This window comes from Oncorhynchus mykiss, chromosome 15 (genome assembly GCF_013265735.2).
Source record: "Oncorhynchus mykiss isolate Arlee chromosome 15, USDA_OmykA_1.1, whole genome shotgun sequence".
In the NCBI taxonomy this organism is placed as follows: Eukaryota; Metazoa; Chordata; class Actinopteri; order Salmoniformes; family Salmonidae; genus Oncorhynchus; species Oncorhynchus mykiss.
The window spans coordinates 71,477,887-71,491,815 of NC_048579.1; the positions used below are offsets into that span (position 1 = coordinate 71,477,887).

At 44.3% G+C, this 13,929-nt stretch overlaps 1 protein-coding gene across 2 annotated transcripts; it reads left to right on the forward strand.

Moving 5' to 3' along the window:
• Positions 1 to 582: 582 nt before the first annotated feature.
• LOC110499745 (pseudouridylate synthase 7 homolog-like protein) lies at positions 583 to 10,584 on the forward strand. 2 transcript variants are annotated; one of them, XM_036945217.1, is made up of 11 exons: positions 583 to 717; positions 5,511 to 5,566; positions 5,791 to 6,694; positions 7,331 to 7,490; positions 7,835 to 8,033; positions 8,318 to 8,416; positions 8,530 to 8,611; positions 8,932 to 9,094; positions 9,249 to 9,375; positions 9,575 to 9,628; positions 9,844 to 10,584. In XM_036945217.1, the coding sequence occupies exons 3-11, from the start codon at positions 5,806 to 5,808 to the stop codon at positions 10,300 to 10,302; spliced, it is 2,232 nt and encodes a 743-aa protein (XP_036801112.1). In that variant the 5' UTR covers positions 583 to 717; positions 5,511 to 5,566; positions 5,791 to 5,805; the 3' UTR covers positions 10,303 to 10,584. The 2 variants fall into 2 exon arrangements, with proteins under 2 accessions (XP_036801112.1, XP_036801111.1); XM_036945216.1 differs by lacking the exon at positions 583 to 717 and having other exon boundaries at positions 5,511 to 5,692.
• Positions 10,585 to 13,929: the final 3,345 nt, after the last annotated feature.

Consider the following 13,929-nt stretch of genomic DNA (forward strand, 5'->3'; position numbering starts at 1 on the left):
ATATTATTAGTAGCAGTATCAGAACTACTATGCAAGCCTAGTGACCACTGAGAGGTGTGAGCTTACTGAATAAATCATTGCTCTCTGAATAGAGTTGGCAGTGAAGGGGGGAAATAGTAGGCCAAATCTGCATTGCCCATCACGTTGTAATCCCACTCATTGGCACCAGTGGTAAGGGTAAACCTTTGGCCTGGCACATAAAAGATTACAATGAATAAGTCATGTTGGCTGGCTGATGTCAGATGATACAAATTAAAGGCATACCTGCGCCATGCCTAATCTGTAATAAACCTTTGTAGTAATGTAGATCTCAATTAATGAAAATGTCTTTCCAGTTATCTCAGAACATTATTTTACCATGACTCACAGCAGTTAGATACATAGTAGCCTTGTTCATACAGTTCAGCAAATCAGAAATGACCTTTTAAATGCAAATTGTTTGTCAAAACATACTAATGATTTACTTATGATGTATCTCTCTAGTCTATACTGTGCAATATAATTATTAACAGGTGATTAGTCATCAGAAGACCAGAACAGGAGTTTGAGACAAATAAAAGAGCACTTTCCCTTTAAGAACTTGTCGTCACATGACATGATGCGGAAGAATTACAATCTCATGCTACAGTTGCACATGTGTTTGTGTATTAGACATTTATTGCTAGAAATGTGTCGTTTTAGGACATTTATTGTTGCATTAATTTATAATTAGGTGATATAAGTGTTATATAAATATTCATACACATAGCTCATATAAACAAAGACATTCCGTAGTAAGAACACATACACCCAGCCATAAGACTGACCCCCTCTTCCTTATATAAACACACATCTCATCTCCCTCTAACTGGCCTGTCCCAAGAGCAAAGAACTTTTGCTGTGCACCAATGGGGCCCGCTCTGGCTAGAGCAAGGCCCGCCTCCAACCCTCCGACCAGTCAAGAAGACCGAAACGACAAGACTCCACCTACTTTATTCTATGTATAAAAATGTATGTAACCATTGTATAGGCCTCTTTTTCACCTGGCTCCTTGCCGAGTTATGTGAACTAGGTCCGTGCACGTAAAACTGCGGGACAAGATATCTCTGACTCATTAAAACTGTCTTTTGTTACAACTGAAATCCACTCTGTCCAGCGTCCGTGATTTGGTCTCAACTCTCCAGTTTTTGAACACTAACAGAATTGGTAGCAGAGGATGGTTATTCTTGAATTCGATCTATTATAAGTTAGTGTGAGAGGACGAGACTGATCACGGCTAAAAAATCAGACGGAAGAGTGACTTCCCCAGCCATTCATCTTGCCTCAGGAAATCTGATCGGAGCGCTCTATATAAAGGTGAGCAGAGCCCGTTATATCGAAATCTGCATATTGTATTATAGCCTAAACCAAATTTTGATCAGAAAGTACTGGGCGTGAGTATGAATCGGTGCCCAAATTTTTTACATAAGAACCTAAGACATTGATCGGGGAGATCTTGTTTTGCTCGTTTTTATTTTTTATTTGTATTTTTATTTTTTATCAATTGGCCTATTATTAGAAGTGTAGTATGCATGTAAAAGTTCCTATTAAATAAGTGCTTACTGTTTAATTGGTTTTGTTTAGAAGTGTAGTATGCACGTAAAAGTTCCTATTGAATAAGTTCTAAACTGTTTAATTGGTTGTGTTTAGAGATTTAGTTAATTAATAGATCGACTGAATCTGCATGTAAAAGATCCTATTGAATGAGTTGTAAACTGTTTAATTGGTTATGTTAGAGGTGTAGTCGAATAGATATAGGATATGTAAGTTTGGCCTTCCACTAGACAGAGATCGGGAATGATGTGGCTATTGCACATCAAACAATAAACATAAGATGAACCAGAGTTGACATTCCATGATTTGGAGATGGGGGAAATTAAATTGAAAGAAACGTTTGTCGCGGAGTAGGTTGGGATACGTAACTGGGCTATTATGCACACGTGCTGGTAGACAAAGCCACCTTAGTATCGAATGGAATACTGATTTTCGTTTTTTTTCATTCCTGTTGATATTGCCTAAAGATATATAATTATTCTGACAATTGCTATAGAATCGCTCGAATTTACTGATATAAGTTCATAAAGGAATTTACTGAATTGTTTACAGAAAGTATTTAAATAATTCACTGAACAACTCTTAGTTGTCTAGACATTCTATCTATATTTCCTAAAGACCTAGAATTACTCTGAAAATTGTTAGAGAACCGCATATATTCACTGATATATTGTTCCAAAAGGAAATCGCAGAATCATTTATAGAAAATACCTAAACGAATCGCTGAACAAATTCAAATAAAATACCGGTGAAATACACACGTGGCGGGCGTCACATACTGATAACCCCCTTTGTCTCGACCAGGGACAGGCTAAGCATACAACGATAGAAATAAACACCACATAGTAAGGATTGAATATACCTAAATAACGCATTATACACATTATCAGACGACTTAGATAAAATGTCTGCAGCCATCACGCCCAAACAAATGATTGCAGTAGAAACTCAAGACCAAGGGGAGCAGCCAGAGAACACTCAGATCGTGGCACAGACTGTCTCTCAGATGATCCAACAGCAGGCAGCCCCACCACCCCATTACCCTCCCCCACAGCGGTATATCCTGCAACGGCAACGGGCTCAACGAGGCCCCTACACTGGACCATACAGAGGGGGAAACTACCAGTGGTATAACTGAGGAATTCCAGGTCACTATGCCAGATATTGCACGAAACCACTCTCCCCGCAGCAACAGCAATGGAGAGAAAGAGGAAGAGGACGTGGAGGGGCACCAGGAAGAGGAAGAGGACCCTCTCCTAGACACATGCAGCAGGAGCAGCAAGATTACAACCAACCCTCCCACTTCAACACCTGATCACCCAGTAAGAATGATGAGGATGCCACTCCTGCCGATGACCACACTGTCTGAAGCCCAAGAAGTGTACTGGCTAAAATGCCTACCCACAGGGCCTGCCACCCCTCACATCCAGTTTAAGTTCAACCAACTGAAAGCTCAAATCTACACTCTGCACCCATATAAGACTCCCCAAGCTGAGATCCATTGCACACTCAATGCAACAGAAACTGATGACTGCCTCTTCACTGCAGACTGGGACGAAGACATGATGCACCTGACCCCACCTATCAGGTGTTGTACCATTGGGTGTGGCCCAGAGGGGGTGGCAGCACCGGTCATCCTACGATCAAGGAACCTCCATGCACCCCTGGCCTGGACGGCTGAAGCATCAACAGCCATAGCACTCCTGAAAACGGATCTATCAGCGGCAGCAGCTCTGACTGCACCTGACTACAAGAACAAGTTCCATTTGGATGTTTCTGGAAGGGAAGGATTCACCTCATCCGTCCTATTCCAGAAACAAGAGGGGGAGAGAAGGGTCTTGATGTACTACTCTTCAAACTTGACCACATTGAGGTAGGACAGTCAACATGCTCCAGATACGTTGCTGCAGTAGCAAAAGCTATTGAAAAAAAAAAACAGCTCACCTCGTGATGTCACCCTTCAATCAGCCATCATCCCTCAACCAGCATCGGCCAAATTAGCTGAAATCATCGGATTGACGCAGGTCCTCATCAGAGGAAAAGGAAAGACTGAATATCTATACAGACTCAGCCCATGCCCATGAAGCAGGCCACACTGATGGACCCAGAACTTTTATGAGAAACACATGGCCCCACACACGAAGGCAAACTAAAGACCCTCCAAAAAGGCCTCGCACATCTGGTGGCACCCTCACATAAAAAATATGACTGACTTATTTTATGACGATGATTTATTTTGTGACGAATGCAATGGTTGTGACAGACACAACCCAAAGACACCATATCAAACACCAATGGGCTCATACGTAATACCTAATGCATGTTTTCAGGATATTAGTATAGATTACACCGACATGGGCCCCGAAAATGTATCTAAAGGCAAACTCTATCTCCTAGTCATAGTAGATAGGTTCTCCAAATGGGTAGAGGCAATACTAACAAAAGGGGAGGATACTAGGTCAGTCTTTAAGTGGCTACAAACCAAACTAATACCCAGGTATGGCATCCCAAGACAAATCAAATTTGACAAATGGCTCACATTTAACAAACACCTGAGACAGGTGGAAGAAAGATTTGGCATAACCCACAGATTTGGATCTGTGTACAGGCCCCAATCCCAAAATCTGGTGGAACGTCAAACCAAAAGCTAAGATAGCTTTGGGATAATGACTGGTAGAGTCATGCATGGTCCACCAAGGGAGGGAGGTCATATGCCCGCCCTTGATGTACAACAAATTGTAATGTCTAATTATGTGAAAAAACTGACGGTTCTCTCTGCAGCACTCTCTACCCAGGTTCACAAGGTCCAGGAGGGGGAGCTGCCGGGGGACACGACACTACTGAAGGTAAAGGTTAGTGACGGGGTGAGGGTTACAGTCCACAAGAGAAAGTGGCTGGAACCCAGGTGGACTGGACCGTACGAAGTGAAGGAGGTTACTTCACACTCAGTCCAGGTCAAAGGTAAATCAGGCACACCTTGGCACCGCCTTACACATTGCACCCCAGCCCCAATTCCTTCTAGAACACTGACTGAAGTCAGAGCTGATTTGAGCGGCCTAAATTCGATTCCAAATGAAGACACTCCTTCCTCAGGTGATGCGGCATCAAACTCCGCCTCCCCTGAGAAGGGAACCTCGCCCAGTTAGAGGGAAATTTCTCCCTCTCTGGGTGAGGCTGGGGATATCTGGTCCCTTATTTGTGATATTCATACTGATATTTGGAGTAACCCTAGGACTTTCACATGGTTAATTGAACAACTACTTCACCCTGCCACATCACATACACCAACCCCTACACATGTCCCTAACTCCTTTCCTGATATCACTCCCTCCAATCACTCCCGTCCCAAACGTAGCACTACACCTACAGACCCACCATGCAAACCAGACAAGGTTAGGAGCACCACCTTATGTATACCCACGATTGCAACCGCCACCTTTCTGCTATAGTTTTCACGTCTAATAGACGTGAAGAGGGGGATTTGTTATATAAATATTCATACACATAGCTCATATAAACAAAGACATTCCGTAGTAAGAACACATACACCCAGCCATAAGACTGACCCCCTCTTCCTTATATAAACACACATCTCATCTCCCTCTAACTGGCCTGTCCCAAGAGCAAAGAACTTTTGCTGTGCACCAATGGGGCCCGCTCTGGCTAGAGCAAGGCCCGCCTCCAACCCTCCGACCAGTCAAGAAGACCGAAACGACAAGACTCCACCTACTTTATTCTATGTATAAAAATGTATGTAACCATTGTATAGGCCTCTTTTTCACCTGGCTCCTTGCCGAGTTATGTGAACTAGGTCCGTGCACGTAAAACTGCGGGACAAGATATCTCTGACTCATTAAAACTGTCTTTTGTTACAACTGAAATCCACTCTGTCCAGCGTCCGTGATTTGGTCTCAACTCTCCAGTTTTTGAACACTAACATAAGTGAAATGACAAATTGCTTAAAGACTACGATTTCTGCTGTTGGTTGAGCTTGGTAAACAGTAACGTATTTGAACAGTGTTAGCAAGCTAGCTACAATGTTATAGTGTGTTATGGTGTCACATTGATTCATTTTGCATATTAAACATTTGTAGTACTGACACGTCACATTACATAACTGGTAAGACCATGGCTTAATACCTGGCTTCTGATTATCAATTAATTGATTTTTACATAACTTGGGGTATAATATTGGTGTTATCCCTTTCTTTGTGACAGGACAGTCTATCTACCATGACTATGAAGGACGAAGCACCGAGTGTCCCTGAGTGCTACATCTCAGAACATGAAGGGTTCTATGGAACCATCAAGAACTTCACCAGAGACTTTGTAGTCACAGAGATAGACATCCATGGCCAGATGGTCACTAAACCCAGTTTATCTGATGTTCCTCAATCATCCAACATTACTGAGGCATGCCCAGGTGCCAAGTCTGAAGGAAAGACAAATATTATTAGCCCAAAACATCAACACAACCTCAAAGAAGAGAATTCAGAACCTGGACCCGGTCAGAATGGTGACATCACATCCACCGCCAACCAAGACTGTTTTGACCTGAGCATAATACTGGGTCAGACTGTCTGTGAAGAGCTAGAGCAGTTCACTGCTTTATTGAGAGAGATGTCATCATGTCCAAATGATGGCGTTGAGAAGAAGCTGGCCAACCAAGAATCATCCAATGGCAGTGAGAAGAAGATGGCCAATCAAGAGTTATCCCTGGGTTCATTCCCAGACAAACACCAAAGAGCTAATGTCCACCGCGCTGTCCGACACAGCTTTCCCTTCCTGTTGACAGTAACCAACCAATCAGAGATCAGGGTAAAGGAGGACCCTGACTTTAAGCTCCTATCAGGTTTGGTCTCCGAGGAGGAGGCCGAAGACTTTATCAGGTTCATCGACACCAAGATGCCTAATTCTGTGTACACATTCAGGAGTGATGACAGTAAGGAGCACAGGACGGCAGTGCACCACTTCCTCAGTAGACGGTTTGGTAAACTGGTGGAGACCAAGAGCTTCAGTGACCAGCAGCAGAAGACTACGGCCATTACGGTCAGGTTGAGAGAAAAAGGGAAACCCAGGAAGAGGACGGCTGATGACAGTAAAGAGGAAGAGGTCTATACAGGTGAGAGGTCTATAGAGAACCTCACAGACTATGTTTATCTTCTATATCTCTCCTATTTCTCTCTGCTTACTCTGTCTCTCCTATTTCTCTCTCTTTACTCTGTCTCTCCTATTTCTCTCTGTTTACTCTCTCTCCTATTTCTCTCCGTTTACTCTGTCTCTCCTATTTCTCTCTGTTTACTCTGTCTCCTATTTCTCTCTCTCCGTTTAATTTCTCTCCTATTTCTCTCTCTCTGTTTACTCACTCTCCTATTTCTCTCCGTTTACTCTCTCTCCTATTTCTCTCTCTCTGTTTAATTTCTTTCCTATTTCTCTCTCCTACTTGATGTTTTTCTCTTATGATTCTGTATGTACAGCAAGAAAAATGTTATTAGCCCAAGTAAGCATTTATATATCTGATTTAAACTGTACGTGACAAAAAAAACATATCCTTGGATTTATCCTCCCCAAATCCTGAACATGGATCCCACAAAACTGACCTTAAATCAGTGTCTAAGACCAACCTCAAACCACTCATAACACTCTATTCCCCTGGCCATACTTAGAATGAATACTACTTAGAATGAAGCAATGTGTTGGGCATGTATTCTAGGAAGTTAGTGTGGATACTATTGGCATGGGTTTCCTTCCCCTGCAGCGTTCACTCTGAGGAAGGAGAACCTAGAGACGCTGGAGGCTATCAGCTACATGGCAGCTGTCCTGGGGGTGCTGCCCTCTGACTTCACCTACGCTGGCATCAAGGACAAGAGGGCCGTCACCTACCAGTCCATGGTGGTCAAGAAGATCTCACCACAACGGTAGATACAGTACAGTTGTTAGATAGAATGTGTTGCTGTTTCCATTCAAAGTCCTTGGCTTAGCCTATGTGCTGTGGTCAACTCCCCTAGACTATAAACAGAGAGTTGACTAAAGCACTAACAGACTGGATCACCAGGCTATCCTTGGCTATGGTTTGATGATGATGATGAATATTTACAAAGTGCTACATTCTATGGGGGACAAACTCAACTCATCCATCACCACCACATTCATGCATTTCTAACCTGCTAGTCCAGTGAGTTCACTGTCTACTGATGCATATCCTGTCCTCATCATGGGGACCGGTCAGACTAGTGCTGATGGGAGGGATGTGTGTTGTCAGGCTGAGAGAGAAGGCCAGTGAGTTTGAGAAGAGGGGGGTGGTCCTCTCCTCCGTCCGCTCCGTCTCTGAGCCTCTTCATCTGGGTAGACTCCAGGGGAACCACTTTGACCTGGTGGTACGGGATCTGAGGTCACACCAGGGTCATGGCACACTGATGGAGCTGGACTCACGGGTGCAGGAGGCTGTGGAGAACGTAAAGGTGAGACACTCCTATTCTGTGGCCTCCATTCAACCCTGGTCCTGGAGAGATGCAGGGTTTTGTCCAGCCCAGCACTGAAGCACTCAATGTAACTAATCAACTTAATCACCAAGCGCTTGATTGGCTGAATAAAAACATCAGACCCTGTTGGCCCCCAGACCCAAACTTGGAAACAAATGTAGATTTCTCTGTGCACTTTAATAGTCCTTTCCACTGCACTGTGTAAGTGAGGAATGTTGTTCTCTGATCTGTAGTGAGAAGTAATTAAATGTCAATTATTTTAGGTCAAGGGGTTTGTGAACTACTATGGACCTCAGAGGTTTGGGACTGGACAGAGTGTTCAGTCTGACCGCATCGGACTGGCCCTGCTCAAAGAGGAAATGGTACAGTTACATCTTCTGTGTTCTTATATTACAAGAAACTGACAACAGTGGATGTCAATGTTTCTATTTGTTCTGTCTGACTTGTGGTGTGGGTTGTCGTTCATGTGTCTCAGGTGGCAGCTGTCCGTCTGTTTTTCACACCAGAAGAGGGTGATGACCCTCAGAGTGTTGCCAAGAGACACTTCCTCCAGACTGGTGAGAAATTCCTGCTTACACTAGTCACCATTTCCTGTTTACCATGTTCTCTGTTTATATGGACCCAACCTTTTTCAGATTAAAAAATGTTCACCTTGATTTAACCAGGTCGGCCAGTTGACAACAAGTTCTCATTTACAACTGCGACCTGGCCAAGATAAAGCAAAGCAGTGCGACACAAACAACAACACAGAGTTACACATGGAGTAAACAAAAATACAGTCAATAATACAGTAGGATTTTTCTTTTCACATGTTTTTCATTTTCTACTCTTCTCCATTCTGACCCTGTTCCTCCACCCCTCTCCTCCCTCATCTCAGATAATGCCAAGGAGGCCCTGTTTCTGATGCCCATGTCCAAGGCCAGAGAGAGGATGATGCTGAGGGCCCTACATCGCTATGGGACGGGCCCAGAGGGCTGCACCCGTGCCTGGCTCAGCCTGCCCCATGGGATGAGGGTCTTCTACCCCCACGCATACTGCAGGTCTGGGATTCATATCACCTGTTTAATTGCTTTTAAATATCCTGAATCCTTTATGGTTCTATTTGTATTCCTACTTTCATTTGTATTTCCTTCTTCCTCTTCACTCACTTTGTTTGAAGTATACTATATCAATAAAGATTGTTTTGATTTGCAGCCGGGTCTGGAACGAGGCGGCTGCACACAGGCTGACCACGCTGGGCCACAGGGCCAGGCAGGGAGATCTGGTCTGGAAGCAGAGGAGAGAGGAGGGGATAGAGGCGGGAGAAACCAGCTTACCTCAGGTAGTTAGGTTCTAGGATGACTTAATAACGGAGTCAAATAAACAGTCAAAATCACTTGTGTGAATCATTTTTAATCCGTGCTAGAGAGTTGTCCACTAGGCTCTATCTTTGAGTGTGACACCCAGTGATACTCGCTCACTGAGATTGAACCAATCATAAAGATGGTACTGAGATGGACCTTTGCACTCTATTCCCCCAGATTCATGTTGTTACTGCTGCAGAGGAGGAGGAGGAAGTCTACTCACTAGGACAGGTATGTATATACACACACACACACACACCTGTCCACTCCCCTGTTCTACAGTACCTTGTACCATTTTAACTATTAATCTACTCTGCAAACATGGGTGTGTTGTCTGAGTGCGTTGCCGAGCTCGGTGAAACCTACATCCACAAAACACTACACAAATCAAATGGGTTATGATTCTATTGAATCCATTGTTCACTTCTGCTGTGCTCTTCCATCAGGTGGTTCTTCCCATGCTTGGCAACAGTGTGAAGTACCCAGAGAACCCTGTAGGGGGCTGGTACCAGGAGAGACTGGCGAGGGATGGACTACAGAGCTGTCGTTTCAGAGTCACTCCTCTCAAACTGAACCTCCCTGGCTGCTACCGCCCCTTACTGGCCATCCCACATAGCCTGACCTACAGGCTGGAGCAGGGCCAGAGAGCTGGGGAGAGGCAACAGGAGTGGAATGGAAAGTCACAGGCTAGTGGAGCGGTACCACAGCACCCTGACACAGACACAACTAGACCTGGAGGTCTGGAGAGGCAGAGAGGAGGGGAGAGCGTGCAGGGTAATGGAGAGGGGGAGTCAACGGTGAAGTACCCTGACACAGACACACCTAGTTTGACGTTGAACTTTGACCTGGACTCTTCCTGCTACGCCACCGTCTGCCTCAGAGAGGTCATGAAATGTGACCCTTAAACTGGAGTCTCAGATGTTGTATGTACTACTGTGTGTACAGTATTTTGATTAATATTGTACTTTGTACACAGTATGGCCTCTTGTGTACATGTAGGGTACTGCTACAGTATTGTGTTTTGTACACAGTATGGCCTCTTGTGTACATGTAGGGTACTGCTACAGTATTGTGTTGTGTACACAGTATGGCCTCTTGTGTACATGTAGGATACTGCTACAGTATTGTGTTTTGTACACAGTATGGCCTCTTGTGTACATGTAGGGTACTGCTACAGTATTGTGTTGTGTACACAGTATGGCCTCTTGTGTACATGTAGGATACTGCTACAGTATTGTGTTGTGTACACAGTATGGCCTCTTGTGTACATGTAGGGTACTGCTACAGTATTGTGTTGTGTACACAGTATGGCCTCTTGTGTACATGTAGGATACTGCTACAGTATTGTGTTGTGTACACAGTATGGCCTCTTGTGTACTTGTAGGATACTGCTACAGTATTGTGTTGTGTACACAGTATGGCCTCTTGTGTACATGTAGGATACTGCTACAGTATTGTGTTGTGTACACAGTATGGCCTCTTGTGTACTTGTAGGATACTGCTACAGTATTGTGTTTTGTACACAGTATGGCCTCTTGTGTACATGTAGGGTACTGCTACAGTATTGTGTTTTGTACACATTATAGCCTCTTGTGTACTTGTAGGATACTGCTACAGTATTGTGTTGTGTACACAGTATGGCCTCTTGTGTACATGTAGGGTACTGCTACAGTATTGTGTTTTGTACACAGTATGGCCTCTTGTGTACATGTAGGGTACTGCTACAGTATTGTGTTTTGTACACATTATAGCCTCTTGTGTACTTGTAGGATACTGCTACAGTATTGTGTTGTGTACACAGTATGGCCTCTTGTGTACATGTAGGATACTGCTACAGTATTATGTTTTGTACACAGTATGGCCTCTTGTGTACATGTAGGATACTGCTACAGTATTGTGTTGTGTACACAGTATGGCCTCTTGTGTACATGTAGGATACTGCTACAGTATTATGTTTTGTACACAGTATGGCCTCTTGTGTACTTGTAGGATACTGCTACAGTATTGTGTTGTGTACACAGTATGGCCTCTTGTGTACATGTAGGATACTGCTACAGTATTGTGTTGTGTACACAGTATGGCCTCTTGTGTACTTGTAGGATACTGCTACAGTATTGTGATCAGTTTGCTGATTCGTTGCCTGATTTGTCAGACATGTCGTTAATAAAGAAAATGCTTTGTTAATTTACTGACTGAATGAGAATTCTTCACAGTGGATTAGAGGTAGAATCACATTGAATGTTGAAGTTAATTTAGTTGTGTGAATGTAGAAGAACCTCAACCTGCACAGCATGGCCACTAGAGGGTGATCTCAGCCTGCACAGCATGGTCATTAGAGGGGGATCTCAGCCTACACAACATGGTCACTAGAGGGTGATCTCAGCCTGCACAGCATGGCCACTAGAGGGGGATCTCAGCCTACACAGCATGGTCACTAGAGGGGGATCTCAGCCTGCACAGCATGGTCACTAGAGGGGGATCTCAGCCTACACAGCATGGTCACTAGAGGGGGATCTCAGCCTACACAGCATGGTCACTAGAGGGGGATCTCAGCCTGCACAGCATGGTCACTAGAGGGGGATCTCAGCCTACACAGCATGGTCACTAGAGGGGGATCTCAGCCTACACAGCATGGTCACTAGAGGGGGATCTCAGCCTACACAGCATGGTCACTAGAGGGTGATCTCAGCCTACACAGCATGGTCACTAGAGGGGGATGGTGCCTCATGAGTTGTTTATCAGGTGAACAAGTGAATTAATACCTACTTGAAGGTACAGTAACTGAGTAAAACATGTTAACACTAGTCTGTCTCTCTTTAGATGCCCGTACTGGACAAACTCTTGCCAAGCTATAGTAGGATAATGATCATTTGATCTGATAGAACATGTTCTATCAGATAACAATTCTCATAAACTGATTCCTAAGTCTGTGCCTGTCCGTACCCAACAAGTCATTGCTATGCTAATCTTTCATTTAAAAAACATATTGCAACAGCAGCTGTGGGAATATTCAAGGGAACTAATATGAAATGTAAGGAAGCATAAACCCAAAATATATATTATAATTATCCCCCTCATCATGCTCTAGCCTCTGGCTGGCCCTCTGAAATCGAAATAAAATTCAGACAGCTATGCAGCATCTCAAATAGCTCCCTACTACCTTTATAGTGCCAGGGCTCTAGTCAAAAGAAGTGCACTGTAAAGGGAATAGGATGCCTTTTGGGACAGACAGCGTTTCTCCTGTGGGTCATTGGTAGATTTCAGACTAGATTTTTTTTAAAGGCAGGACCATATCAAATTTCTGTCATGAATCATTTAATCTGATTCTTCACTTCCATTTTTAGCTTCTGTTAGTGATGTGAAAACCTTACTGTTAGAGAGTAAGTGTGGCATGTCTGAGTTTGGGTTTGTGGGTTCTGACTTGTAGTCGAGACTCAGGCCTAAGCAGCGCTTGGTGAAGTACCTGCCTGTAGGGTTAGGGCAGAGTGTCTGAATGTCAGAACAGAAGGAGTGTACAGCAGAAAGTATTAACTCCTCCTGAGGAAATCTCAAATGAAATGTGGCTTCTGAATGTTTTCTGTACTAGTGACTTTTCCCCTGAACAATGGGATCTATTTATCTTTCAGTACCTCTTATATGTTGCTCGTCAAGGCCTTGGAGGGATTAGACGGACGTGGAAAGTGTTGTTTTGGATATGACAGGCTGACATAAGGCTACATAATGCGTCATAGCGTCTTAATAGCGTGGTGGTACACCTCCCTACAGGATTGTACAACTGGAGGGCCTTTCCTAAGGGACTACATGGTGTTTAGAGGTCAACCATCAAGCAGTCTTGGTTGTAGGTGGAGTTTTGATTTGGGGTTTGAAGTCTGAACTGGGATGGTTCTGTCTGTGTCTGTGTCCTGCAGTGAGATGTGAATGTCCCGTTAACTAGCCTGAAATCAACAGCCCTCGTGGAGCATGTAGCCCACATCCCTGGGCCTCAGACACTTCCCTCTCATCAACCTGAATGTGTTTTAACAACAGCCCCAGCCCTGTTCTTCACATACTGAATAGCATCTCTTAACCTGAAAATACGGGCCTGAATTGACCAGGAGTGTCTGTGAACTACTTTGACTTCACCACCATAGCACTGTCTGAGCAGTGATGTGTGTGTGTGTGTGTGTGTGTGTGTGTGTGTGTGTGTGTGTGTGTGTGTGTGTGTGTGTGTGTGTGTGTGTGTGTGTGTGTGTGTGTGTGTGTGTGTGTGTGTGTGTGTGTGTGTGTGTGTGTGCGCGCGCGCTGATTGTGCTTGGCTTTGACCCTGAAGTGCCTGGTCGTTGTTGAGGGGTAGACATCCTGGTCGTTGTTGAGGGTTAGACATCCTGGTCGTTGTTAAGGGGTAGACATCCTGGTCGTTGTTAAGGGGTAGACATCCTAGTCATTGTTAAGGGGTAGACAGCCTGGTCGTTGTTAAGGGGTAGACATCCTGGTCGTTGTTAAGGGGTAGACAGCCTGGTCGTTGTTGAGAGGTAGACAGCATGGTCGTTGTT

Coding starts and splice junctions, on each gene's coding strand:
- LOC110499745 (XM_036945217.1), top strand. CDS start 5,806: ATGACTATGAAGGACGAAGCACCGAGTGTCCCTGAGTGCTACATCTCA. Junction 6,695..7,330: donor AGAGGAAGAGGTCTATACAG/GTGAGAGGTCTA, acceptor CTTCCCCTGCAG/CGTTCACTCTGAGGAAGGAG. Junction 9,376..9,574: donor GAGAAACCAGCTTACCTCAG/GTAGTTAGGTTC, acceptor CTATTCCCCCAG/ATTCATGTTGTTACTGCTGC.